General features: G+C 42.4%; 1 protein-coding gene across 2 annotated transcripts in view; it reads left to right on the top strand.

Moving 5' to 3' along the window:
• The window catches only part of BICD2 (BICD cargo adaptor 2), a 157,567-nt gene that overhangs the window by 109,554 nt on the left and 20,059 nt on the right, over nucleotides 1-27,954 (top strand). For both annotated transcript variants that reach the window (XM_030569360.1, XM_030569359.1), the window contains exons 3-6: nucleotides 17,037-17,189; nucleotides 20,039-20,491; nucleotides 21,798-22,817; nucleotides 24,220-24,371. In XM_030569360.1, the coding sequence (XP_030425220.1) occupies nucleotides 17,037-17,189; nucleotides 20,039-20,491; nucleotides 21,798-22,817; nucleotides 24,220-24,371 (1,778 nt within the window). The remainder of the gene's footprint in view (nucleotides 1-17,036; nucleotides 17,190-20,038; nucleotides 20,492-21,797; nucleotides 22,818-24,219; nucleotides 24,372-27,954) is intronic.

Genomic DNA, 27,954 nt, shown 5'->3' with positions numbered 1-27,954 from the left:
GAAACCAGAATCAAGTAAATTTTTAAAAGATCTCTATTCATGATTGGAAATGATGTTTCCCATCATGTAATCTAAAAGCAAAAGTTTCTCTGTGGATGTGATATGAGGTGTCAGTTATCTGGACATATGTCCCTAAACTTAGGTCATTCAGGAAATTCTAGGCATCAGAGTGGCTCAGCAATCTGTTTTGTCACGTAGTGCTCACTATAGACACCTGGGGTGCGATCCTGGACCCAGCTTTTGTCAGTGGGAGTTCAGTCAGGCCAGAATTTCACCTCTGGTCAGCTGTGAATCATACTGTGTGTCTTTGTGCTTCAAAGTTCTTTTAAATGTTGTTTGAAGATTTCAGGAAAGCTGCTGAGTCCTGTGGAGACTGTGGGTATGTCTACATCTAAAATTTTGCAGCGCTGGTTGTTACAGCTGTATTAGTACAGCTGTATAGGGCCAGCGCTGCAGAGTGGCCACACTTACAGCAACCAGCGCTGCAAGTGGTGTTAGATGTGGCTATACTGCAGCGCTGTTGGGCGGCTTCAAGGGGAGTTCGGGGAACGCGAGAGCAAACCGGGAAAGGAGACCAGCTTCGCCGCGGTTTGCTCTCGCGTTCCCCGAACCACCCTGCAAACCGCAGGGAAGGAGACCTGCTTGCTCGGGGGTTCGGGGAACGAGAGATCAAACCGGGGAAGGAGACCAGCTTGATTACCAGAGGCTTCCTCAGGTATGCTGGGATACCTGCTTATTCCACGGAGGTCAAGAAAAGCGCTGGTAAGTGTCTACACTTGATTACCAGCGCTGGATCACCAGCGCTGGATCCTCTACACCCGAGACAAAACGGGAGTACAGCCAGCGCTGCAAACAGGGAGTTGCAGCGCTGGTGATGCCCTGCAGATGTGTACACCTCCTAAGTTGCAGCGCTGTAACCCCCTCACCAGCGCTGCAACTTTGTGATGTAGACAAGCCCTTAGGTTACTTTGAAGTGTGTATATGCAAAACCTAAAAGCAACTCCTCTGAGCAGTCCCTGGAAACCCTCTCCCTATTAAGTGTAAAGGGGGAGATGGTGGTAGCTGGTGACCAAAATAAGTGGTGGGGCTTCATGTAGCAGAGATCCCCAAATAATTCAGCTCCTCTGCGGGGAGAGGCAGGAGCAAATAGGAACATTGCAATTTCCTCATTTTCCTCACCTCCCTCTCTCCCTCCCTCCCCCCAATATCTTCAGCCCAGGTGGCTTGCTTCTCCTGTCCTGGGATTTTCTGTGCCGAGAGTGCCCATCACTTAAAAGGTTTTTGGAGTAACTTGAGAGTGCATCCTTTAGTGAGAAAACTTGTGCTGCCTTCCTTTCTATCTACTGAATCCTTGGGTATCTGTCCCAATCCTTTCAAGACACTCACTGAGGAGCAGTGACAGAAGAAATAGTCTTGCTTCTGCCAGATGAATGAGCCTGGGAAGGATGAGGCACCCCATAATCCCATTGTGCTGTAGCTAAGGAAACCCTGGTCCCTGACTGATGCATGATGTATGGTAGTGGCTATCTGGCACTGCTCGAAGATCCCAGTGAATGGGCTGGCTGGCTAGAAGACATGTCAGAGGAGAGGGACTGGGTGACAGCAGGACACATGGAAGCCCCTTTAAAGGTAAGGGATAGGGATGTCTGGGTTAGTGGACTGGCAAGATGGGGTTTAAATGGCCAGGGCTTAACTTGACGCTTCTAACAAAACTTGAAGTCCACACCTGTTTCCCTTTTGTTCACAGCTGTATTGGGGTTTTGTTTTGGTGGTTTGAACCCAGTGTTCTGTGTTGGCTTACATGCTTTGATTTGGCCAGCATCTTGGCCTGATCTTTAATGCTGTTTAGGTGCTTACTTCAGCTTGATGTCAATGGGAGGGAGGTGCCGAAGTAACATTAAAGAACTGGCCCATAATCTAGTGCTGTTGGAGTTTAGTTTAGAGCGTCATTGATTCTCACACAAACTCTGTTGGTAAGAGATTAAACCAAGGCGAAGATTTTTTTTTTTTAATGTATGTATGTACAAGTGAAGTCATGCTGGTTTTAGTTTCATAATAAGGTGTTAATTTATTTTGATAAGTGCAGAAGATAACATTGCTGTGAGGCAGATTGGACTAAAGTGCACGTAACAGTTAAGGTATTGCTCTGATATCTTCCAGGAACTGTGCTTCATTTTGGTTCCCTTGCCATGCTACTGTGTGTTGCTTCCATGATTGACTGACTTTATTGTTTTCTATTGCTGATTACCACAAACTGAGAAGCAAGCAGATGCCTGTCTTTTGGCAAACAAAGATCTTCCAAAGACACATTTTTAGGCAGGTGTGTCTTTCTTATAAAGCTCCCACAGCACGCTCATCCCTTCCCTCACTGCCAAGTTGGCAGAGACATAAAATCTCTCTCAAAACAAGACCTTCAAAGAAATCCTTTGAATTAATACCATTAATGTTCAAATAGATTGTTGTTCCCTTAGCATGCCCAAGAAGGGTTAAATCCCTTCCTGATTAAAATGAAGGACGTGAAATGCTGCCAATCATTTAAATGTCAGATTTGAAAAGTAGCTGGAGTTTAGCTGTTCTCAGCAAACAGTACAGTGCAGGGGAGGGAGAGATTATTATAATTGCGCCACACTGTGCCATTCACACCACTGTCATTACGCTTGGGTCAGCATTTTCCTTGTAAATTCCCACTCTTGTGGGGGAGGGCAGTATAGAATTTGGACACATACACAAATCTGCATTTGAAATCATGTGGTCATTTCTTTTAATAAAGTGTGAAAATGAGAGAACAGTGACTGGATGAAATTTTTCATTTATAGCGATTTTGCAGGTGACAAACGCACATTATCAGCAAATCAGAAAACAACTGGTGCTTGGTTTTCCTCGGATATGTAGAATCTTTTGCTTCTAGGACTTATCTGCAACAAGGACTTGTTTGCACCAGTATACTTACACCAATGTAACTGCACTGGTGCAAGTCACTTTTTACACCAGTGCACTGCAACTATACTAGGACTTTGCATTGGTGCAGCTGCATTAGTGTAGACAAACCAGTGCCAACCACCCGATCCCTAAACCACCCACCAAAAAACCCCACAGTTAACAAACCTGCAGATTACTGACCCAGGATGGAGTTTAGTGGGTGGTGGTAACCAGTGAGGTGGGAAGAATGCCACAGCAGATATTTTTGGTTTAGGTTTGGGACTGAAGACAGCATAGATTATTTGATCAAGGCAAGATCCTCAAACAAGAAATACAAACAAATACAAGCTGACAGAAAACAGACAGCGATCTGTCTGTAGTCCCAGCTGTATGTGCACAGATGTCAACGCTCCTTATTAGCCCTGACAAATAAAGGGTTTGGGGTTGTGCTTTGAAACTTGGGTCTTTGGGCTTGTCTACATCAGAAAGTTGCAGCGCTGGTGAGGGAGTTACAGCGCTGCAACTTTGAAGGTGTACACATCTGCAGGGCACCACCAGCGCTGCAACTCCCTGTTTGCAGCGCTGGCCGTACTCCCGTTTTGTCTCGGGTGTAGAGGATCCAGCGCTGGTGATCCAGCGCTGGTAATCCAATGTAGACAGTTACCAGCGCTTTTCTTGACCTCCGTGGAAGGAGGAAGCCTCTGGTAATCAAGCTGGTTTCCTTTCCCGGTTTGCTCTCTCGGTCCCGGAGCCACCCAGCAAACCGCAGGGAAGGAGACCTGCTTGCTCGGGGTTCCGGGACCGAGAGAGCAAACCGGGAACGCCGCGGTTTGCTCTCTCGGTCCCGGAGCCAGCCAGCAAACTGCAGGGAAGGAGACCTGCTTGCTCGGGGTTCCGGGACCGAGAGAGCAAACCGGGAAAGGAAACCAGCTTCGCCGCGGTTTGCTCTCTCGGTCCCGGAACCCCGAGCAAGCAGGTCTCCTTCCCTGCGGTTTGCTGGCTGGCTCCGGGACCGAGAGAGCAAACCGCGGCGTTCCCGGTTTGCTCTCTCGGTCCCGGAACCCCGAGCAAGCAGGTCTCCTTCCCTGCGATTTGCTGGCTGGCTCCGGGACCGAGAGAGCAAACCGCGGCGTTCCCGGTTTGCTCTCTCGGTCCCGGAACCCCGAGCAAGCAGGTCTCCTTCCCTGCGGTTTGCTGGGTGGCTCCGGGACCGAGAGAGCAAACCGCGGGGAAGCTGGTTTCCTTTCCCGGTTTGCTCTCTCGTCCCGGAACCCCCCTTGAAGCCGCCCAACAGCGCTGCAGTGTGGCCACATCTAACACCACTTGCAGCGCTGGTTGCTGTAAGTGTGGCCACTCTGCAGCGCTGGCCCTATACAGCTGTACTAATACAGCTGTAACAACCAGCGCTGCAAAATTTTAGATGTAGACATGGCCTTTGATTGGTTCAAAAATCTGAAGTGTTAATTAGCAAACTGTGTATTAAGTAATAGTTGCTAATCAAGTATCCGTATTATAGCAAGGCTTTGTGCTGATTAAGAAATTGTAGAATATTTAAATGTCTATGGGGTTACTGCTCTTGGCGCTTTTTAATTAAGTGAAGCTATAATGTTGCACGTAACAGAAATCCATGATGGTGTACATTTTTGTTCTCCACTGTTGCAATAAACCTCTCTTTAATGTTACAGTGTCACAAAAGCTATTTATTTAAAGAGTTTATAAACTGTGACTAAAATTTGGAGCTATGCAGGTAAACCAGACACACCACCTTGGAAATTACAGGTTTAAAAATTTGAGAGATTAGCAGCTATGATAATGAATGTATTTGTTACTCTCCATGGAATAGATGTTTGGACACAGGGGGAACAGGAAAGAAACCCGACAGTAATTCACATTCACCCCTAACGTTGCGATTTAGCTGCATGGCTGCTGTTAAAATATTTTAAAGGTAGCAGAGCTATATATTAGACACGGTAAAAGATATGAGGAATGGTTATCCCCAACTATGTCTCCCACTTTCGGGGGGGTTCAGGAGGGGGAAGAAAGATAATGCACACCACCCCTCTTAGAGCTCAGAGGACTTTCTCTCTTCCTCCCCCTTCCCATCTTTTATTTCCCTCCTGTAGGGTTCTTGTGTCTTAGAACCCATCCTGTCTGTCCCAGGAAGACTGGTCAGATTTCATTTATTAGAGCTCTTCAGTTCACAAAGGTATTGTGCAAACCTTTTGGTGTGGTTTCCACTAGAAACCAGAAGTTGATCCAGGGTCACGCAGGAGTTGGCTCCAGGTTCATGAATCTCAGCAAATCTGGCATGACTTTAGGATTTGTAGCAAAACCTAAAGATGGGTGAGATTTGGGTTGCATCGTGAAACATTCACTTAGGTCTTCTTTTAACACCACTTGCAGAATATCCACAGGATGTCACAGTAGGTGCTGGTTCTTCTGTTAGAGGCTGGGAGAGGTGCATTTGTAGAACTCCCAGCCTTGGCTAATCCAGAAGGATGAGACACCTCTGGTGGAAGCTGCCTCTAGTTCAGACTTCCCGTATGGTAGCCTGTTGTGCTAAGAGCTAACTGCTGAGCCAGGCACCTTATGCATATTTCATTGTTAAAGGAACAGATAATACTTTCTTTTAAAGAGGTGACGTTTTAATGAGATGGCATGGAAGTGAGGCTTTGACCTGGATATAATATACCTTTTTTTTTTTTTTTTGGCTCAATTCTCCCCTCTCCCCCAATGAAATGAAGTTAAAGTTTGAATGGAAACTTAACATGTAATTTAAGACCCACTGTGTTTCTAGTAGTGCTAAACTCATTGATGAAGTGAACATAGTGCTAGTAAGAAAGAGCAGCATTAACACATGAAGGCTTGTACCAAATACAGGATCAAAAAGGGGTGTTGTAATGTAACTCCCCAAGTGGCCTCTGCCTTCCTACATGTGGCATTTTTAATTTTGTTTTTAAAAGTAGCAGTCTTTCCACTTAAGCAGCTTGAGTCCTGCCTAATGTACCATGTACACTGTGCTGGCGTGTGGGAGGACTAGGGAGCATGAAGAACTCTGCTCCTCTCTGGTGTATTGAGTGCTAGTGACACTCTGTGCTTAAAATCTGTGATCTGCAACCTTCTTTTATATTTTTGTCTTCCTTCTGTTTCCTATCATACCTGGTCTTAAAAACCTAGCAGCTTCTGAGAAGGCTGACCAATCCCACTTGCAGTCCCTGACTTCAACAGGAGCACATGCCTGTTATATTAATTATCCAGTTGGCATAATGTCCACTTTATATTTCTCCTCCAGTTAACTTGTTCAGACTGCAAACACCCATTGATAAAAACACTGTAAAATGTACTGTGATCACTGTTCTCATCAGGTATGACTATAACACTTTCTGCTGCTATTATTTGGACATGACTTTTGCTACATTTTCCTTTGCTACAAAAACCTGTAGGAGAACACTTCAACCTCCCTGGCCACACTATAGCAGACCTTAAGGTGGCCATCCTGCAGCAAAAAAAACTTCAGGACCAGACTTCAAAGAGAAACTGCTGAGCTTCAGTTCATCTGCAAATTTGACACCATCAGTTCAGGATTGAACAAAGACTGTGAATGGCTTGCCAACTACAGAACCTGTTTTTCCTCTCTTGGTTTTCACACCTCAACTGCTAGAACAGGGCCTCATCCTCCCTGATTGAACTGACCTCGTTATCTCTAGCTTGCTTGCTAGCATATATATTCCTGCCCCTGGAAATTTCCACTACATCCATCTGAAGAAGTGGGTATTCACCCACGAAAGCTCATGCTCCAAAACGTCTGTTAGTCTGTAAGGTGCCACAGGATTCTTTGCTGCTTTTACAGATCCAGACTAACACGGCTACCCTTCTGATACTTCCTTTGAATTAAACTTTTAAACTGTATGGTACTTTCGAGAGCATTTGTGCTAATATGCCTATGGATCAACCAGGCTACTAGATATGGGATAATACATTTTAATGTTTTTAGAAGGTCTCTTTCTATAAGTCTATAATATATAACTAAACTATTGTTGTATGTAAAGTAAACAAGGTTTTTTAAAATTAAATTAAAGTGCAGAGCCCCCCAGACCGGTGACCAGTACCTGGACATTGTGAGTGCCACTGAAAATCAGCTTGCTTGCCGCCTTTGGCACGTGTGCTATAGGTTGCCTACCCCTGCTATAAATTGTGGCTTCTCTGTAGATTTTTACTTAGTGCCTTTACAATTAGTGGAACATCCTGTTCTTGTAGAATGTCCATTTCAGTTATTTCATGGACTCACTTTTGTGGGATGCAAGATATACTGATGTGTGTTCATAAATAAAGGCACATGAATAAATATTTATTTACTAAACATTTATGAATAATGCTCCCTGCAAAATTTAAAGGAAAATAGTTGAACAAATTCAATATTATTTTTGGTATTAATTTCTATTTGTACATTATGTTTACATAGTATTTATATGGAGTATCAGGGGGAGGGAATGTGGTAAGAAAACAGTGGTGAAGATGCTTGATTTGTTTGAATCCTATAGCACTAGAAAAGGAAACAATGAACAGAACGTAAAGAAAACACAGGAGATCACGAGTGGTGAAGATGCTTGATTTGTTTGAATCCTATAGCACTAGAAAAGGAAACAATGAACAGAACGTAAAGAAAACACAGGAGATCACGAATAGTGTATGTTACAGGTATAGTAGCCTGAATAGCTAAATGGGATTAGCAACGGATCCATGAGTTAGTTATAGCTAGAAATACATTTATACAGAATACATTTATAACAGGGGATGATCACCTTGAGCTATAGATAAATCAAGCACTGTGCAGTACATATAAAATCTAAACTGCCATCCTGACTGCTGTGGACCTGGAAGAGCACAGGTCATTGCTGTACAGTTTTGTATGTCATTTGCTTGCCAGTCTTCACCCCAAAGATAGCTTCATTTCTGAGGTCTTTATATTGTATATATTTTGTATACCTATACATGTGTGTAATTAAAGATGGTGTCGGAATGTATACACACAAGAGAGCCAAAATAAGGTTGCACAGGAACCCATAAACCTGGTTTTTCCTAACTTTGGAGTGGTTGACTTTGCCACCAAAATACCATGTTGTGTGCGCGCATACGCGCGCACACGCCCCCACCCCCACACACAATAAAACATGGCTAGATCTTCACCTCTGTCTGAGGTAAGATTTTGTGCCAGTAAGGACGGGAAGGGTGGGGCAAAGGTCACTAAGTTATCTTTGCCCTCCCGAGCCTCCCTAATATGCAAGTACAGTATCTAAATATCTACCTACTACAGCTGGAAATCATTTTGGAGACTTTGTGGTGGAAAATGCTATTAAGAACAAAACCCAAAACTGTAAAAAATTCAGAAATGTTCCTCCAACCTCTGGAGAAAGGGGGGAGAAATGACCAGAATCTCCTCAACCACCTATGGACACAGTCCATGGGCTCAGCAGCCCATCTCCCACCTTTGGGATAAAACCCTTCTGCTTGCAGGTAGTATAGTTAGTCCTGTCGCTCAAGCCATCTGTGCTGCAGCAGTGCTGAAGGTTCACGCTTCAAGGCTGCCTGATCATGCATGGTGTGAAATGATTTTTATAGAGGCACATGGCAGAATTTGTTTTTACCTTTTTTCACTTAAAAAAATAGAAACACTAATCTGTATTTACCACCTCATCAACTTTTGGAAACTTTTATGACAAGGCCTCCTGCACTGAGCCAGGTAGAATGGTCTTCCTAGTTTTCATGCTGATTTTTAATGCAACGGCTAGGAGATGTATGTATGTATGTATGTATGTATTTATTTCTAGCTGCTGTACAATGATTAAAAAAAAAATGCACAGTCCCTTGCAGTCTCTTTATGCACTCTCCACTAGTGATGCTGTGAAACTGGGAGAGGCTGAAGACTTGAGAATGAGAACATTACTGGTTATGTCCAAAAATATTTTTCTTACATGAAATACCAAATATAGAACTGGAATATTTTTTTTCGGGATATTAATCTGCTATGGCAACTGGGACGATCTGAAAGTGAGAGAGCAAACTTATAAGAGTGACATGTGAGGTATGCTCGGAGCCAGTTTACCACAGTGGGAGAACTGAATCTGACCTAAAAATAAGCAGATCTTGCCCTAATAAGCCTTCAATGTTGATGTGACAGAATGTGTATTCACATGGGCTTCATCTGCAATATCAGCCATATCTAACAGTGGTCAAGACATCTCAATCAACACAAAGAACAAAGATTGAATTCTTGCTGTCCGATTACATTACTTTCATATTTTGGACAATGCTTTCTGGGGGATGTCAGCTCTAAGATCCCTTGCCCAGACTTTCAATCCTAGGCATCTTATTGTGGGTTTCTTTTAATGTGTGGGTGGATGGAATTAGTTTAAGTAAATTGTTGTGTTGTATTTCAAAGATTACCTGCCTTTAGGGTAGTAGTATTTTTGCTAATTAGGATTCTCAGGCACCTACACAGTGAATATATTTATAAACTTGCCTGCTAGGTAGACTGAATTGGTTACATCCTGATAACCCTGGGAGTGACAGACAGCTGATTTTTTTTTCTTTTTTTTTTTTACCTTCTAGGTCACTGATTTTGTTAACTCCTTTTTGTGTTTTCATCAGCCAAAAATGGATGTAATGCCAATCAAGATTAGAGGGCTGAGCCACACTCTGGGTTTTGTTGTTGCTTTTTTTTTTGTCTGCTATTACATTGCACTTATATTGCGTATACCCCTATAATTTGTTTAGATAACCCTACATTAAAATGTGTGCTAGTATGAGAATGTATTCAGGTGTTCAATTCATGAAAACTAGTTGTATACCCTTTTTGCTGTTACAGGGTTATGCACAAATGCAAATGTTTGTAACTAAATTACTCAGAGGAATTTTGTGAAATGCCAATAAGGGACTTAAGGTCTGTAACAGGAAATACTAAATTCAAAGCAAGTGGCCACTGTGTGTGTAAACGCATTTACCAGTTTGTTGTCCAAAGAAGAAGCTGTAAATACTGATTCAAAGGAAAATCCTTCATCTCTGGACTGTTTGGATTCTAACAGAGTAAAATAATTGAACAAGAAGACAGATTCCCAGAGTTATTCTGGGTAGCCCTGACAGACTTTTGGGAAACTGGCAGATTATTGCATCTCTATCATTTTGGACTTACAAACTTTGACTCACTTGTTATATTTTACCTGCTTTAACCTGTTCTCACCTGCCTCTCTGCTCTGGGCACCACCTAGTGGGGCTCAGTGGGAGCACTAGCTGCTGGTGCCTTTCCCAGGCACGTCCCTTCAGACTGACTCCAAGTCTGGCAGAAATCTCCGGGAGGTATGAGACCCACGTGCCTGTCGCTTTCCTCCCCACCCCCACCCCAACGCATCACCTATTCTTTCTTCCCATAACTGGTTCCCAAGTCAGTTACCTCTTCCAGGCTTTACCTGTCTGGAGCTCAGCCTTCATCTCTGACTTCCAAACTCTGCTGGTGCCAGGGTCTTCCTCCTGCCTGAGCAGGATGCACCCAGCCTTCTAAGCAGAGGCAATACACCTGGTCTCAGAGCCTTTCTTGCAGCATATTCCCTGCACAGTTTTTCAGTCTCTGCAGTCTCTGCCACAGCTTCGTGAGCTTCTCCTCTCTCCCCCTTCTTGTGTTTTAGGGCAAAGCAGACTCAGTTCCTGAGTCTGTTGCTGTCAAACACAGGGCACCATTGATAATTCAAAAACCTGAAGTCTTTCGTCTTTCCCAGTAGTCTTAAAGAATTGCAATATTGCTTTTTTTTTTCTTTTAAATAGGGCCCCGTTTTCCTAATGCTTTTAGTATGTGTTGCAGCAAAAACTTTGATATTTTAAGGCCTCTAAGTTTTTATATAAATGCCCCCCACGTACTCTTTGCACTCCCCTAGGAGACAATCAGTTGTTTTGTGTCCCCCCCCCCCCGCCTTCCTGCTGCTCTTTATAGAGGAATCAGCTGCCTTTCATCAAGCCCCATCAGAGTGGTTTAATGTGGCACAGATAGCTCCCATGGTCATCAGGGTTGGATGACCCCAGGCCTCCAGCCGTTAAGTGGCAAGCCACCCTGTTTCATCAACCCATCCCAGCTGGATGTTGATATAATTTCAAATGAACTATTTCCTACCTTGTTTTAAGTATAAACCTATAATTAACAGCTCCAGGCTGGCCTGATTGACCCCATCTTAACTATTAATCTACCAAAGCTTGCTTTCTTTGTGTCCAGTGCTGTCGTGCAGGAGGGTTGTATTTTTGAAGGATGACACGTAAGAAACTGAGTTGAAGCTGATCAATAGGTGACTTTGAAGTTATATCTGTAAAATAACTGCCCGTGTAAACCTTCTGACTCTATTCTTGACATTATCAAAGCCCCTAGGAGCCCAAGTCAGACCCACTGAGGATATGTCTTCACTATAGAGTTAGCTCAGGCTCCTATGTGTTGCCCCAGCCCCCTTTCGATCCACACACACAACCATCTCAGCCAAATTTAGTGGTATTTCAATCCAGTTCAGCTGGCCCAGCTGGGCTGTAAGCTAAACCCTGGGTGCCACTTTCACTCAGGTTGGTGATCACTTTCTTTGCAGGAAGGATACAGACTAAATCACTCGAGAACTGGAACTGATGGTCCTGCAATATCTTCCCACAATTCCACCCGTGTGCCCTCAAGGACAAACTAGTTCTCCCTCAATTCACTAGGAAAGAATCCTAGAGCAGCTTAGCTTACTGTGGCCCAAAGAACCATGGGAGATTTCCCCAGAAGTCCTAGCCACACAGAGGGGTGAGCACGGCACCAATGATGTCACGGTAACTGGGATATGGCTCTGCAGTGACTCATACCCAGACTAGGCTAACCTGAGTGCTCAGACCCAGGTGTCTATCACCCAAGTTAACTCTGCAGTGAAGACATACCCTAAGAGAAACAGAAAAGAGATTCACCTGTTTGTAAAGTTCGGAATTACATGTTTTCTTTGTTTCTAATCCCATTGACTTCAGTAGGGCCACAAATTTGCCCTCACTGTGTGGCTGTTTTCCTCTAAATTAGAGAGGTTATTCCCTAGTGTTTAGTGCCATTTGTCTCCCACATAAAGGAAAATAAAAGTAAAAGTCTATTTGAATTTAATATTTTTCCAGTTTATCTTGTATGCAGATAGAGAAATTGGTGTCAGTGATGGGGAATAGGCCTCTAGGTTCACCAAGTAAAACAATTGTAGCCTGGCATAAAAGGGATAATGTGGAATTGGCCTGCCTAGTTTGTTGCCAAGAAAATATCTACTGTTTCTAATAGCTCTAACTAATATCTGTGCTGTAAGATGAGGATCCCTGCAGCAACTTATCGAGGGGGAAATGAAGAGGAAGAAATTCCACTGACAAATATTCTAACGGGTGGGTTGATACACAGGTCAGAGAAAAGGTCTGTGTGCTTTTGAATGAACAGATCCATTTTAGGATATATTCAATTTGATAAATATCCTCTGCTGTGTAGAATGAGATAGGAATATTCTCTGCTACACAAAAGATTTCTTAGTTTAGTAGGAGAGGGAGCTCTTGCATGCTGATAGGCACATAACACTAGGTTGTCTTCTGTACTGTAAGCAATCATTTGCCACAGCCATTAATTGTGTGAACATGTGCAGTGTAATTTCCTTTGGGATGGAGACCAGGATGGATTCGCTTCATGCACTTGGTGGATATAATACAGTGTTTTATATATGGAACGGGGGAAATAAACAGCAGACCCCAGATTTCCAAGCCTTGGCAGTTGGGCAACTATATGAGACAGCCAGGGACCTAGCTATAACCTCTGCAACTAGCAACTTATAGAGCTGCTTGGTGTAAGTGTGACAGGAACAAACGGAATGTACAGTCCATAGACAGCCAGTAAATCAGGGTTATATATCTTTCTTCCGTGCTCAGGAAGGAAGCAAGCTATTTTAAAATCTGGGCTTCTTGTACATCTCCACAGACAATGCTCTTTCTTATGAAGAACAGGACAGGAAAAGATTTTTAAATGATTTCTTAGTCCTGCTTACATCTGCTGCTCTGTCTGAATCTCCTTAAAATGCTCCCTGCCCCAATCTTAAATAACCACTCCAATGCTTTCTCCAGGCCCTCCTGTTTGCAAAGTTTAGGTCATCCAACCAAGGAACAGAAGCAATGCTATGTGACTAAGGTGACCAGTCAAACACTCTGAGGGCTTGTCTACATCAGAAAGTTGCAGCGCTGGTGAGGGAGTTACAGCGCTGCAACTTAGGAGGTGTACACATCTGCAGGGCACCACCAGCGCTGCAACTCCCTGTTTGCAGCGCTGGCCGTACTCCCGTTTTGTCTCGGGTGTAGAGGATCCAGCGCTGGTGATCCAGCGCTGGTAATCAAGTATAGACACTTACCAGCGCTTTTCTTGACCTCCGTGGAATAAGCAGGTATCCCAGCATACCCGAGGAAGCCTCTGGTAATCAAGCAGGTCTCCTTCCCCGGTTTGCAGGGGGGTTTGGGGAACGCGAGAGCAAACCGCGGCGAAGCTGGTCTCCTTTCCCGGTTTGCTCTCTCGTTCCCCGAACCCCCGAGCAAGCAGGTCTCCTTCCCTGCGGTTTGCAGGGTGGTTCGGGGAACGCGAGAGCAAACCGCGGCGAAGCTGGTCTCCTTTCCCGGTTTGCTCTCTCGTTCCCAGAACCCCCGAGCAAGCAGGTCTCCTTCCCTGCGGTTTGCAGGGTGGTTCGGGGAACGCGAGAGCAAACCGCGGCGAAGCTGGTCTCCTTTCCTGGTTTGCTCTCTCGTTCCCAGAACCCCCGAGCAAGCAGGTCTCCTTCCCTGCGGTTTGCAGGGTGGTTCGGGGAACGCGAGAGCAAACCGCGGCGAAGCTGGTCTCCTTTCCCAGTTTGCTCTCGTGTTCCCCGAACCCCCGAGCAAGCAGGTCTCCTTCCCTGCGGTTTGCAGGGTGGTTCGGGGAACGCGAGAGCAAACCGCGGCGAAGCTGGTCTCCTTTCCCGGTTTGCTCTCGCGTTCCCCGAACCCCCCTTGAAGCCGCCCAACAGCGCTGCAGTGTGGCCACATCTAACACCACTTGCAGCGCTGGTTGCTGTAAGTGTGGCCACTCTGCAGCGCTGGCCCTATACAGCTGTACTAATACAGCTGTAACAACCAGCGCTGCAAAATTTTAGATGTAGACATGGCCTGTATGCTATTAGTGGGCTTCATGAACAATCCATAAAGTTTGCTGAAATTTTGTTTATGTGGATGATTCACCCAACCATTGCAAGTAGCAATTTAGCTTAAAAAAATTATAGCCTGTCACAGAAAAACTCACACAGCAAAAGAAACTAAATTTGTCCGATTACTAACTGTGAATGTGAAGTCCACCTCTACTCCACACATACAACTTGGTTTAAACTCCTGTGAGAGGTGGGGTAATTAGAGTACTGAAGAGGAGTGCCACCTTATTTTTCAAATAAAATGAACACACTTCGGAGTATCTTATTTTGAGAATAGTTTGATGGTGGGGGAGAGTAGTTCACTCACATGAGAGGTACCATTGACTTCAGAGGGACTTCACCTGGGTAAAGATTACAAGAACAGGCTCGTAATTAGATATAAACTTGGAGATGAATCTGACCTAGAGATGAGTCTGACCCAGGAGAACTTTTAGGATTTTAGATTTTTAATTGCTTGAATTATTTGGCTGCAGATTCTTCTTTCCTGCTGGGATCTGGCAGTTGAGCAGGGGAGGGAGTTCTGACATGTTTTCATGCCTGCCTATAACTTTTGGCTCTTTAGAATACTATATTTTAAATGCCCCTCTGCTTCACAACGGCTTGGGTGTGTGTCTGTTCTAACCAGTACCCCTTTGTAAAATGGGGGGAAATATTACCTGCAAAAGTGTTGTGAAGGTTGATTCATTAATGTTTGCAAAGTGCTTTTAGGATCTCTTACAAAAGGCATTACAAAAGCACAAAATATTAACTGGGCTACTTGCAACTTTAGATTCAAAACTATGCAGATTTTCCTGATTTGGGGGTTTTCAGTACAACTATGAATTTTACTCAACTAAGGTTTGTTAGACATTTCCTGAATATGTCGGTTGAGCCCAAGCCCAAATTTCAATTTTGCACCAAAACCATGAACTCAGAGAAAAATGCACATGAATCGAATGACCTCTCATTTGCATTGTTGATTGCATTTTAGTGCTGGTTTTAGCAATCGGCTAAAACAGGCTATTTTAATTTAGCCTCCCACTGTGCTAGGGATACTGTTTTTTCTTGTCTGCTAAAAGTAAATAGACTAATTTACACAGTTGAATCTCTACCTGAGGTGGGAGGGAGCTCATGTTAACTTTATTGGGTTTGTAGTTCCAGGTAACTCAACTCCACATATGTCCTGAAAACACAACAGACTCTGCTCCTGGCATCCCTCCTGCAATACATCCATTTTCTGTGTGTTGTCTTTCGGTAAATGCCTATTTGACATCTGTGCTATGCATCTCGGTTGAAGAGGCTGCTGATTTGCACACACTGTTTTGATGAATTTGCAAGCAGTGTTGATCTGGTGTCCAACAACCAGTAGTATAACATTATGCTAAAAGAATCCAAAGTAGCTGTCTTTACTAGTTTTCTTTAGAAAGAATGAGGCACTTTTGTTGTATTTTGGCTAGGCTGTTGGATTGAGGATAGCAGAAACAAGATGCAATAGCCTAAGCTGTTGAATTAATAATACACAACCCCTCTCCTTTTATTTTTAGCTTTTTTGTAATTGTTTGAAAAGCTATTATCTTCACTCTTATCAAGTGTACAGCTGCAAAATACTTGGCTGCTCTTTTATGGCTGAATTTTTTTTAAACTTTTTCCTCTGAAAATATTTTTGCTAACATTTAAAGTATATTTTTCACTGTTATAGTTCAGTGTAGCTTAAAGGAAAAAATATTGTGTGGGGGGAAAAAAATCTGGCGAAGTAGAGTAAGACATCTGAACAAATGGAATTTGTGCTAGCTCAACATTTATTTGAGTGTCTGCATATATATGTCATGTGACTATAACTTGGGTCATTATATTGGTTTTTGTACTTGTATATCCCGAAGTGCTTTCCAGGGATGAGTTGGATGGTTGTGGTGACTGTGGATTTGCTCAGCAATGTCTTGTACAATCTTGGGCTATTACCGAGAGAGGGAATATTGGCCAACTCACCAGACTGTCTTAGTCTTCTTGATTGACACATTGGTGTTCATCAGAGCTGTGCAGATCTTCAGTTCCATGTCTCATCCAAAGGATGCACCTCTCCTAATTCTAACCATGCCGTATCCCCAAATTACAGCACTGCATTGTCAGCACTGGGGATGGGCTAAAGTTCTGGTGGGGGCATAAGCAATGAGGCCCAGTATTCAAATGTGGGTTCCCTAAATCTAAACACCTCAATCTGTATTTACCCTCTTAACAAGCCCTTTTCATTTAAATGCCTAAAGATGGATTGAGGTGAGTAACATTAGAGTCCCAAGCACGAAGATTTTGCCCCGTTGCTCACAGCCTATGAGTGAGAGTTCTTCTATTAAGGCTTGTCTACACTATCCACTGGAACGGCAGGCAGCAATTGATCTAGTGGGGGGTTGCTTTATCGCATCTAGTATAGAGGTGATAAATCGACCACTGAGCGCTCTCCCGTCAACTCTGGCACTCCACCAGAACGAGGAGCATAAGTGGAGTCGACAGGAGAGCGTCAGCTGTCGACCTACCACAGTGAAGATACCATGGTAAATAGATGTAAGTACGTCGACTTCAGCGATACTGTTCACATAGCTGAAATTACATATCTTAGATCGCCCCCGCGCGGTAGTGTAGGCAAGCCCATAGTATTGCTTTCTCTGTTATGTTACTTCACATGAGGGAGAGGTAGTCCCCCGTAACATAAGGACGTATGTCATCATTAATTATTGTGTAAAGTACTTAATTCCCTGAGGCTTCAGCTCAGAATGAAAAAAATTAGGTTCAGGTTAGTCTCATTAAATAACGAGGATGTATGCATAGTTTAATTTAAAATTGAAGTATTGTTGTTCATATAGTGATAGTTAATATAGACACACATTTTTGGTGCTTCTTTCGCAGCTCAATCAGAATGTGGAGACCCAGAGAGCCCGCTTGCGAGATGACATCAAGGAATATAAATTCAGAGAAGCTCGTTTGCTGCAAGACTACACTGAACTCGAGGAGGAGAACATCTGCCTTCAGAAACAAGTGTCTGTCCTCAAGCAAAACCAGGCAAGTATGGAAATCATCAGCATGGCTCCAGGCTGCTCCTGTGTGCTCATCATGCTAAAACCTGCCTCCGTGCCTGTTAGCACATGTGCAGCCACATCTCCCTACCCTCAAAAGGTCACTTCTGGCTTTCTGTCCACTGCAAAATCAATCCTCTTGTACTGAAAGTTCTTCTTGACAGTACCTTCATCTCTTCTCTGCCTATACCCCCACTTGGTCATTCCCTTTTTCTAGTTCTTTGTTGGTCTCCCTTAAGTCCTCTCATTCCCTCTTTTCCTCTGTTGGAGCCTGATCCCCTGCTACATCAGCTATTAGGAGTTGTCTCCTTGCATCACTGATTCTTCATCCCCTTTTAAAATATGTCAGCCAGTCTCACCTGTAATTAATATATTTTTTGGACAGTTCTTCATGTTGGTGCTTGCTACTTCTGTTGCTCTCTTAATGTTCTGTCTTCTCTGACTCCCCATTTTAATACTTTGAACACTGCCATAATTGCTCTGCATTGTCAGACACTTGTGTGATGCACATACTGCAAAACGAAGTAATATTTTATTGTACAGTTCTAATCATCTGCAGATTCTCAGGAAAGGTAATTACATATTTGTAATGAGTTTAGAATTTTCTTGTGTTACTATTTCTGACAGTAGTTAGATCAGAATTGTTTGTATTGTGTGTCTCAGCTGTATACAAATGAAATAGTTACCTACTGATGTCTAATCATTCTCTCTCCCCCTCCCAGCCCCCCAGATCCTGTCAATTTAATTTTATAAACCTGCATACAGCATCGTAGTTTGGGAAGCTTCAGAAAATACTGCAATGTTGCTGAGTTAAGAAGCACTTGGGGGGAAAAAATGTAGCTGTGCCTGCCTTAGAATATAGAAAACATGAAATTAAAACTTACTGGGATTTGTTTTTAACCTTCATTTTAATTTCTTTCCCCTCCCGTCCCCCCAAGGGACTGTTCAGTAGAAGGCACTTTCACAACTAGTTGTTGTGAGGTGTTATGTGCACCTCTAAACATGTCAAGGTGAAATTCATCCTGGGATGCAGCAGGATCTGCACAAGCTCTTTGGGGTGGACTGGCCATACAACTGGGCCTCCACACCACCTGTGTGCTTAGACGAGAACTCTATGTCAGCTCCAAATAGGCCAGCATGTAGGGGGAGTTGAGGGCGGGCCAGGACTGTCCCCCGAACATCACACATTGAGGAGACACGGTTTGATTGAGGCAAATGAATTCCAACTACTACAAAGCACACTTACTTATGAGTTTCCCCCTCACTGAATACATTGGTAAGGGAGACTGGAGAATCTTCAGCTGAGGAACTGGCCTATTTGTACACACTGCATTTGCAGCCATAGTAGGTCCTCAAGAAAATAACTGGGAAACAGAACAAACAATAAAAAGAACAGGAGTACTTGTAGCACCTTAGAGACAAATACATTTATTTGAGCATAAGCTTTCGTGGGCTGAAACCCACTGCATTGGATGCATGCAGTTAGTCTGTAAGGTGCCACAAGTACTCCTGTTCTTTTTGCGGATACAGACTAACACAGCTGCTAGTCTGAAACCAGAACAATGTTGTCCTCTCTTCTTGTTTTTCTTTTTTGCCCTCTGGCCAGCAGGATTTCACTTTGGCCCTGTAGAGGGAAGCAAGTGAAATTGCCTAGCTATTTAAATCTTTACACCCAAAGCCAATTAAACTCACTAATGCTGACTTTGAGCCTCAGCCAACTTTGTCAGGCAGTGTTTGATAGATGGCAGTTTCCGGCAATTGCTGGTTATCATTTTGTGTCCTGGATCCTTTAATAATGTGAATTACGTCCTAAATGTACCAGTTTGGTGGGTATATTTAGAACTAAAGTAAGTAATTTTCTATTAATGACATTTGGATTTTTTTTTGCCTCTCTCCATCCCATAATCCCATCCACTGAATGTTATTAGTTTTTAATTAATCTATTGAGACAACCAAAAGAAACCCTCAGGTTTTCCAGATCTTCATTTGCAAAGCAGAATTAACACAAAGGGTGCATGTCTTAAGTCATGAGTCAGTTCTGGTTCAGCTATATCGCACTGGGAGAATATTACCGTTTAAAAATCCCTTTTTCCTCACTGACAAAAATAAATAAGATAATACAGTACTTTGCACTTCTGCCACTCTTTTCTCTTCCAAGGAATCCAAAGAGCTGAACAAACATTAATTAAGGTTACAAAACCAATGCTCAACAGATAGTTTTCTCATCGTGCAGAAGAGCAAACTGTGGTAATACAGTCAGATTTCATATTGTATTGTCAGTATAGGTTTGATTTGAAGACGTCCTAGTCTGTGCTTAGTAATAAGGCATTTTGCATACATTTAGAATTACAGAGTCCTTCATCACTGCATCACAACAATTTTAAACAGGCCATTTCAATGGAGTTACACATAGTGAATCAGGCTCACAGCTTTTAAATCTTTGGTTTTAAATATGTTGAGGGTTGAGTGTGTGTGAAATTTGGCACATGGATTTACTGATCAAACAGATAGTTGGGATTATATGCTAGGGGAAACAGTTGGGTGCTGCCTCTTTACAACATGGTGCAAATCGTAATTATTCTAATTAATTTGGAGTAGATCAACATCATTTAACAGTTTGCTCCGAAAATGTTTATTGCATGCAGTCTCAAAGGTAGATTAAAGGTATGATGTCTATAGTCGTGGTGCAGGAACTAGAGTCCAGAATCTAAAAATTATTCCCCCTCCACCACAGTTAACTAAATAAAATATACATCAGTGAAGTGTTCTGAAAAAGCTTTGTGAGCTCTTACAGTCAGGCATTTTAGTGATAGTGTTTTATCCTATGCTCTCTAGGTGGAGTTTGAAGGCCTAAAACATGAAATCAAAAGGCTTGAAGAGGAAACAGAATTTCTCAACAGCCAGCTGGAAGATGCTATACGGTTGAAAGAGATCTCAGAACGCCAACTTGAGGAGGCCTTAGAGACCCTGAAGACCGAGCGTGAGCAGAAGAACAACCTTCGTAAGGAGCTTTCTCATTACATGAACATCAATGACTCTATGTACACCAGCCACCTGAACATCTCTTTGGATGGACTGAAGTTCAGCGATGAAACCACAGAGCCCAATAACGATGAAATCATGAATGGCTTTGAACAGAACTGCCTCAGCAAAATTAGCAATGGCAAGAATAATACATCCACTCCCAAGAAAAATGATAGCTTCCCTCCAGCCCCAAGCCTGGTCTCAGATCTTCTGAGCGAGCTAAATATATCAGAAATCCAGAAGTTGAAACAACAACTTGTGCAGGTAAATGTCAAGATCCTGGATAATAAATCTCTGTTACACTAACAGTCTGAGATTACTGTGTGGTAACCCAGTCTTCCTGAACGATCTTTTTCATTCAGTTTCCCACAGTCTGATGGGTCTCCTGTAAATACTAAAACTTGAGCTTTTTCACCTGTCATAATGTACTTTTATATTTAAATGTACTATAATTCCTGTCTAATGAAAATGAAATCCATTTTAATTTGCTTAAGAGTCTATGCCATGAATTGTCATTTGTCTTTTCTATATTATAAGCCAGCCACCCAGTGTTGAAGAATATAAAACAAGCCACTCATGAGTTGGCTAGAGCTTGCTGAAAATTTTCTGATGTAAAAATGGGATTTAATAAAAACATGTGGGGTGGAGGCTTGGGAGAATGTTGGTTTTGACAAAAATTTTCATTTTTCAAATTGAGATTTATCTGGGAAAATCCCTAAATTGTTTCAGAATTGTGAGAAAATGCCCACTTAAAAAAAAATAGTAATACCCCAGAAAGTGGGGGAAAGAAAATATATAAAAAATTGAAGGGAAGTTAAATTTTCACTTTTTAACTTAAATGGAAGAAAGTAGCACTTTTGTACTTTCGTCACCGGAAAAGAAGATTGAGTGAGACTTGAGGGGGGTCCACCACTATGTGTCATTTAACTTCCCCTCCCATGATTTTTTTCCACCAAAATAAACAAAATTCAAAAAATTTGATTTAGAATTTTGTTTTATAGAAAAACACAAGACTAGTTTTGACCAGTTCAAGAATTCCATGAAGGTTTAGTGCCCTGTGCTGCACTGTGGGGTGACAATAGTTTGATGTCTTATCTTTTTCTGCTGCTAGCAGGGCTAATCTGGGGGTGATAGAGCTGTGTCAAACTGCCACTATTGACTGTCTTCACATTTTTATTGTTATTTATTATTTTTACAATGCCCAGTTGTTTCTTAGGCACTTTACAGGACAACACCAGTTTCAGCTCAACTTTGGCTGAACGGATAATGGTTTTACTAAGGGATCCAAACTGTGGAAGGGGAAGGCAAAACAGGAAAGAGTGTTTTTGTTTGAAAATCCTTAATGGATATAAGAACCACCCTCTGATGCAAATTAGTAATGGTGCCAAGAGGTTTTGAGACTGAGTTTAATGTAAGTGGAGTTGCCTTTTCCACAGAGCGTAAGGGACTGAGTTTCTGCAGTTGTCTGACCTTTTATTGACTGTTGACCATTTTCTCATATGATTGTACAGAATAAAGCTTCACAAATATTTGCTTCCAGAGAATGAATGTCTGACTTTATGTATTTCAGATGGAAAGAGAAAAAGTTAATTTGTTATCTACACTCCAAGAGTCTCAGAAACAGCTGGAGAACACCCGGGGAGCCCTTTCAGAGCAGCATGAGAAAGTTGGCAGGCTCACAGAGAACCTTAATGCAATGAAAAAACTCCAAGTCAGCAAGGAACGTCAGTCTGCTCTTGACAATGAGAAGGAACGTGACAGCCATGAAGATGGAGATTATTACGAAGTTGACATCAATGGGCCAGAGATCCTAGAATGCAAGTACAAAGTGGCTGTGGCAGAGATTGGTGACCTAAAAGAAGAGCTTAAAGTCCTTAAGGGCAAATATGAAGAGTGTGAGTCTAAATATGAGGAGGAGAAGAACAGATATGAGACTGAAAGCCAGGCTCTTACTGAAAAGATCACCTTGTTAGAAAAATCTAATAGGCAAGATAGAGAACAGGTAGCCAGACTGGAGAAGGAGCTGAAGAAAGTAAGCGACGTTGCTGGAGAAACACAGGGCAGTCTCAGTGTAGCCCAAGATGAACTAGTCACATTTAGTGAGGAGTTGGCCAATTTGTATCACCACGTCTGCATGTGCAACAATGAAACTCCAAACAGGGTGATGCTGGATTATTACAAAGAGGGTAAAGGAGGACGCAGCAGCCCAGAGGGTAAAGGTCGAAGGTCTCCGATCCTGCTCTCTAAAGGGTTGCTATCGATAGACCTAGGAAAAGCAGAGAATGGAAGTGGAGACAGTAGTCCATCTCCAGTGTCATCCCTCCCATCTCCTGTGTCAGATCCTCGGAAGGAACCTATGAACATTTACAACTTGATTGCTATAATTCGCGATCAGATCAAACACCTACAAGCTGCGGTGGACAGAACAACCGAGTTGTCCAGGCAGCGTGTTGCCACCCAAGAACTTGGGCCGGTAGTGGACAAAGACAAGGAAGCTTTCATGGAGGAAATCCTGAAGCTGAAGTCCCTGCTAAGCACCAAGAGAGAACAGATAGCAACCCTGAGAACTGTGCTAAAGGCCAACAAACAGGTGAGCAGGTTTTGCAGAGATGAAATCCAGGGTTTTACACAGCTACATCATAAGCAAAAGCATTAAAGAAAACTTGGCTAGAATGACCCTTGTTGCCATTTGCCACATGTGTTAGACACTGCAGTCATGGGTGAGATCCTGGCTCCATTCAAGTCAGTGACAAAACTCCCATTCATCAGTGAGGCCTGGATTTCACTCCATGTACATAGTCTAAGGGCTGAAGTTTTGTGATGCCAAGCAGTGCAGAGAGTCAAAACCTTGACATACTTTTGCATTTCAAGAGTTCCAGTTTAGCTGAGATGACAAGAGAAATGGAAAGTGGCTTCAGTCTAGTGCCCAGGGAATATATGAATACATTCCTACATAATGTAACGCTACTGGCGTCTTCTCTGAACTGGAATAGTGGGCTGTTGAAGATCAGGAGTAAGTACACTGACAAAGCATTCTGGCAAAGCTTCAGTAGTGACAGCCTAAAACATATTAGGTTATATGTAGTGTAATGGATCGATAATCATTGAATTCAGTGAAAATAAAAGGTAAACATTATTTTCCTATTGAAAGAATTATGTTTGCTGGCCTTTTAAAGGGATTGTAAAAAGTATGTCCCTTCTAAGATTTTATACATGCTCACACGCAATTCAAACACTGCTTGGTGATGAGAATGGTATAAAAACGTAAAAAAAAGCAGAATAAGGGAAGAAAAACAAGCAGAAATAGAGATTTTTAAATTTTGGCGACTGAATTATGTCATGTTGATAACCATAGTAGCACGGGTGGATTAGAACAACTGTGATCAGATGTTTTTAGGGCATAAAATGACAAATCCTTCATTAATTTAATCTAAAATTAAAGTGATGTAAATTCAAATTTACCTCAAAGCATAGATGTTAAGATAAATAATAATTATATAGTACATTATTTCAGAAATAGACTTGTACTCATCTTGTTTGTAATATTACTGTTTGAGAAACATAATCCATTCTGAAAATTGGGGCAGTTTAGAAGCTATATGTAGTTATAGTCCCAATAACTTGCAAATTGAGATTAAATCCTCAATTTATACTGTTTAGCTTTTTGTGTCTTTGGCGTTGATATGACTTACTGTAGCATTTGACTCAACAAAGTAGTGTTGGGAATATATATACAACTAGCTAAATATCCTCAGGCTGACGGCCTTGTGATGGTGCTTCATGGTTGGAAACAAACTTCTTTTTGTGCTCTGTCTCCAATATCCTAATGTGCAATTCATTTAATCTGTCCAGGAAAAATTGACTAGAAGTTTAACATTTCAGTACTAAGTAAATGCTCCATTGTATGAATGGAGATTAAAAACCTCATAACGAAACTCTTCATAAAGTGGTTAGCTAACTGTTACATTTTTGTTCTTCTTGGTAAACAATAGACTGCAGAGGTAGCCCTTGCCAACTTAAAAAGCAAGTATGAAAATGAGAAAGCTATGGTAACGGAGACAATGATGAAGCTGCGTAATGAGCTGAAGGCTTTAAAAGAAGATGCTGCTACCTTCTCTTCTCTGAGAGCAATGTTTGCAACAAGGTAAAGAATGCATGAACTCTCTTTGAAACCCCCAAACACTGCTTGTTTGTATGTGGAATAAATAGAATGTGTTAGTTGCAAGCAGCAGTATTAACCATGCAAGGATGCCATCATATTTGAGAGGAAAAACAAAGGAGGGATTCCTTTTTTCCTTCACATTTCTGCTGTTTGAAATGTTTAATTAAAGTGACTTGCAATTATATTTTCCTATTGCTTAGGAGAATGACAGGGATATAGCATGCTGCTGTAACAAATTATATTGACTCTGGAGTGGGAGTGTTTATAATGTGAAAATCAGGGGAGGGAGTAACTAGCATCAGTGACTTAAACTCAGATTGAGAGGGAATTATGTTTAAGAACATAAAATGAACATTACATAATGAAGATATAGCTATAATTGAATCCTGCCGGTACAGAAAGTAATATCGGAGGTGCTGGCAAGCACTGAAGAATAGATGTCTATATATTAATAAACTAAAGACACCTGTCTCTCATGCCCTTTACAAAGTTAACCGTATCGGGGTCACATCATTACTTCAGTGTGGAATTTGTTTCTGCCCTGCATAGCTGTACTTTGTGGTGTTCCTGGAGAACATGCTGTAAAAGGTGTGAGCATTCCATTGCTGATCTGCATGTTACTTGGAGCTGCCTGTCACTGACTTCCTCTCTCAATCCTACAAAACCTAGGGTTGGGGGAATGTTGGGGGAAACTAGCCTGAAAAAAGCTTTATCTAAAGTAGGTGGTTCCAGGTTGGTAGAGTTTTAAAAAAAAAACCCACAAACCTCTTGGAATAACAGAAGGCCATGCAGGCTATCTAAACAATGTAAGATGGGCAGGGCAGAGGTCATAAAGACCTTTCAATGTAACTCGATAGTTTGGATGTCTTGTTCTATTTATTTAAGATAACCACAGGGGAGGACAGGTCTTTTTGTGCATCTTTTCGCTAGGGTACTGCTTATACCTTCTTCTTGTCTGCTGTGAGCAATTTTTATGCTGAAAGGATTTTCTGTGCCATGTCAAAAAGTACCACGGTGAGGAATAATGGGAATGTTTGTGAGGACTCTGAGGCTTCATCTTCAATGCACTTGAGAGGATAGCTGTAGAGCAGCACTCGCAGAGGTACATCACTCAAGAGTGATGATAGAGTTCAGACAAAGTGCAGTGTTGGATAGACAGCAATACTCATTTCCCTGTGATATCCTTGCATTTGGGCTTGGCTTAGAAAAAGAAACCGGATATGGAGAAGCTTTAAGGATGAATAATTGACAATGTAATGCCCAATGCAGACGTCTTCTTTTTTTTCGTATTCTCCTTCCCTTGTTTATCCTTTTGTAACCCACACACACCCCTGATGTGGTGTTTTGTCCCGTCTAGAAGCACTTAAGAGATCACTCAGCCCACGTCCAGACTAACCCGTGGCATCGGTGGGTTAAAATCGATTGCTCGGGGATCGATATATCGCGTCTAGTCTGGACGCGATGTATCGATCCCCGAGCGCGCTTACATCGATTACGGAACTCCATCAACCCGAACGGAGTTCCGGAATCGACACGGAGAGCCGTGGACATCGATGCCACGCCGTCTGGACGGGTGAGTACCTCGATTTTAGAAATTCGACTTCAGCTACCTTATTCACGTAGCTGAAGTTGTGTATCTAAAATTGATTTTAATACCCTAGTCTGGACGTGGCCTAAGAGAGAGTGAAAAAACATGAGTCTGCTCTACAGCCTTAGCTAACAGCCCAGGTGGCTTTTAGCTCAGGCGGTAGAGACTCAGGCACTAAGTTCCAGAGGCCCCAGGTTCGATCCTGCCTGCTGCCGACAGGGATGTGTTGTCATTACACTTACACAGGTCTGGAACTAATACAGCCAGATCTTCCCATGGCTAGTTTTAGATCAGTGAGAAAATGGCTGGAAGCAGGAAGTGGAGGGGGTGGGAAGGGAAAACAATCAGCCTATTCCTTTTTACTTTAATTTCCCTCTCCCACTTTTGAAATCCTCTTTTGGTTGCCCTAAAGGAAATTTTTTTTTCCTCCAAGTCATAGAGTGAGGTGCTGCAAGGGGAATTTTCTTCTCTGTTTTCCTTCTTCCCAGCTTATTGCCATTGAAAACTCAACCCTGGTTTTTTACAGGTGAGAAGGTGCTTATGTACATGCGAGCGGGGGGGGGGGGGCAGAGAGAAAGCTCTGCTGGAAGGTATAGACAAGGGGCTTGAGCCTGCTGCTTTATGCCCAGTGAAGTCAGTGGGAATTTTGCATGAATAAAGAACTCAGGAATTACTTGGTTTGCTTAACGCACTATAGACCTGCTTGCACAAATGAATAGCTAACATTTCTGAGATCCCATTTTACCTAGGCATTGTGATGAAAGAGCAATGAGCTGTCCGTAAGAGCACACAGTGACCCATAGAAAGCAGAGGACTGCATGGATAGTGATTCAGTGCACCAGCCTTTCACCTTGGAACACCTGAATTGATACTGTATCTTAAGTCACCCATATATGAGAGCAATAATCCACCCATCTGAGAAATTCAGAGAATTGTACGCAGTTACCCAGGATTATTTTATATCTGAACTGAGGCTAAGTGGCAGACTTGCAAGGAGCTTGCAGATTTCCTCTCTTCCCCCAAATATGTCCCTCGCTTCCATAACTACTAAATTCTCTCACACTATGAAGACTTAGATGCTGGGCAGGGCAGGAGAGGGGAATGAGAAACGTATCTTTGTGCGGAGTTTAATCACTAGGATGGCTGTTCACATTCAAAGCTTCATCTCATCCAGTATGTTGGCTTCTAGAAGTAGCCTATATTCCTATTTTGGATGCTACAGCGACTGAGATAAGCATGGATCTGTCTTATCCACAGGGAACTGGCCATTTTGTAGTATATGGGGGAAGCTGAAATAATAAATAAGTGTTAATGATCTAGGCATGAAAATGGGGTCTAATTTCCTTTAAAGTAGGTTAATCTTACTAATTTGACAGTACTATCAACTATTTTAAATAAATAATGAAAACGCAACAGAACTTGAGATGTGGACGGGAGAAGCAATGCAAATCAGAGTTTGAAAAATTGCTTCTTCTATTAGATATACCCTCAGTAGCTTAATTTTAGAGTAGTAGACTAATAAATGCTGGAATATCTCCCCTCACCTAAGTAAGTAAATAGATAGACATACACTCATTTATCAAGCGATCTTAAAATAGTTGAGTAATAGAACATAGAAGTGCAAGCAGAAAATCTATTTAAGGCCCAAGTTTTAATAATTGTGTGCACAAAAATGTGCATGCAATTACCAAGCATGCAAATAGGGATCAGAATATTGAGGGATAGTCAAAATCTGCCATATTGATCTGAAAATGAAATTTTTCCACTTAATTAGGACTCTAGTATTTATTCATGAATCAGTTCATAACAGTCAAATATTTTGTTGTTAATTAGCAAACTTTTCCCATTAGAAGAAAGATGCAATAGGTTTTCCATTTAAAATGCCAAGAGAAGAGTAAACTGAGTCTTCTTTAAGGTTTAGAGTTGCTAATAGGAAGCATGGATGGTTCTAAATGTTGCCATGCAACAAAGACTTGA

Source organism: Gopherus evgoodei, chromosome 7, assembly GCF_007399415.2.
Source record: "Gopherus evgoodei ecotype Sinaloan lineage chromosome 7, rGopEvg1_v1.p, whole genome shotgun sequence".
In the NCBI taxonomy this organism is placed as follows: domain Eukaryota; kingdom Metazoa; phylum Chordata; order Testudines; family Testudinidae; genus Gopherus; species Gopherus evgoodei.
Note: the sequence above shows the minus strand (reverse complement) of the source record. Positions and strands in the feature narration are given on the sequence as shown.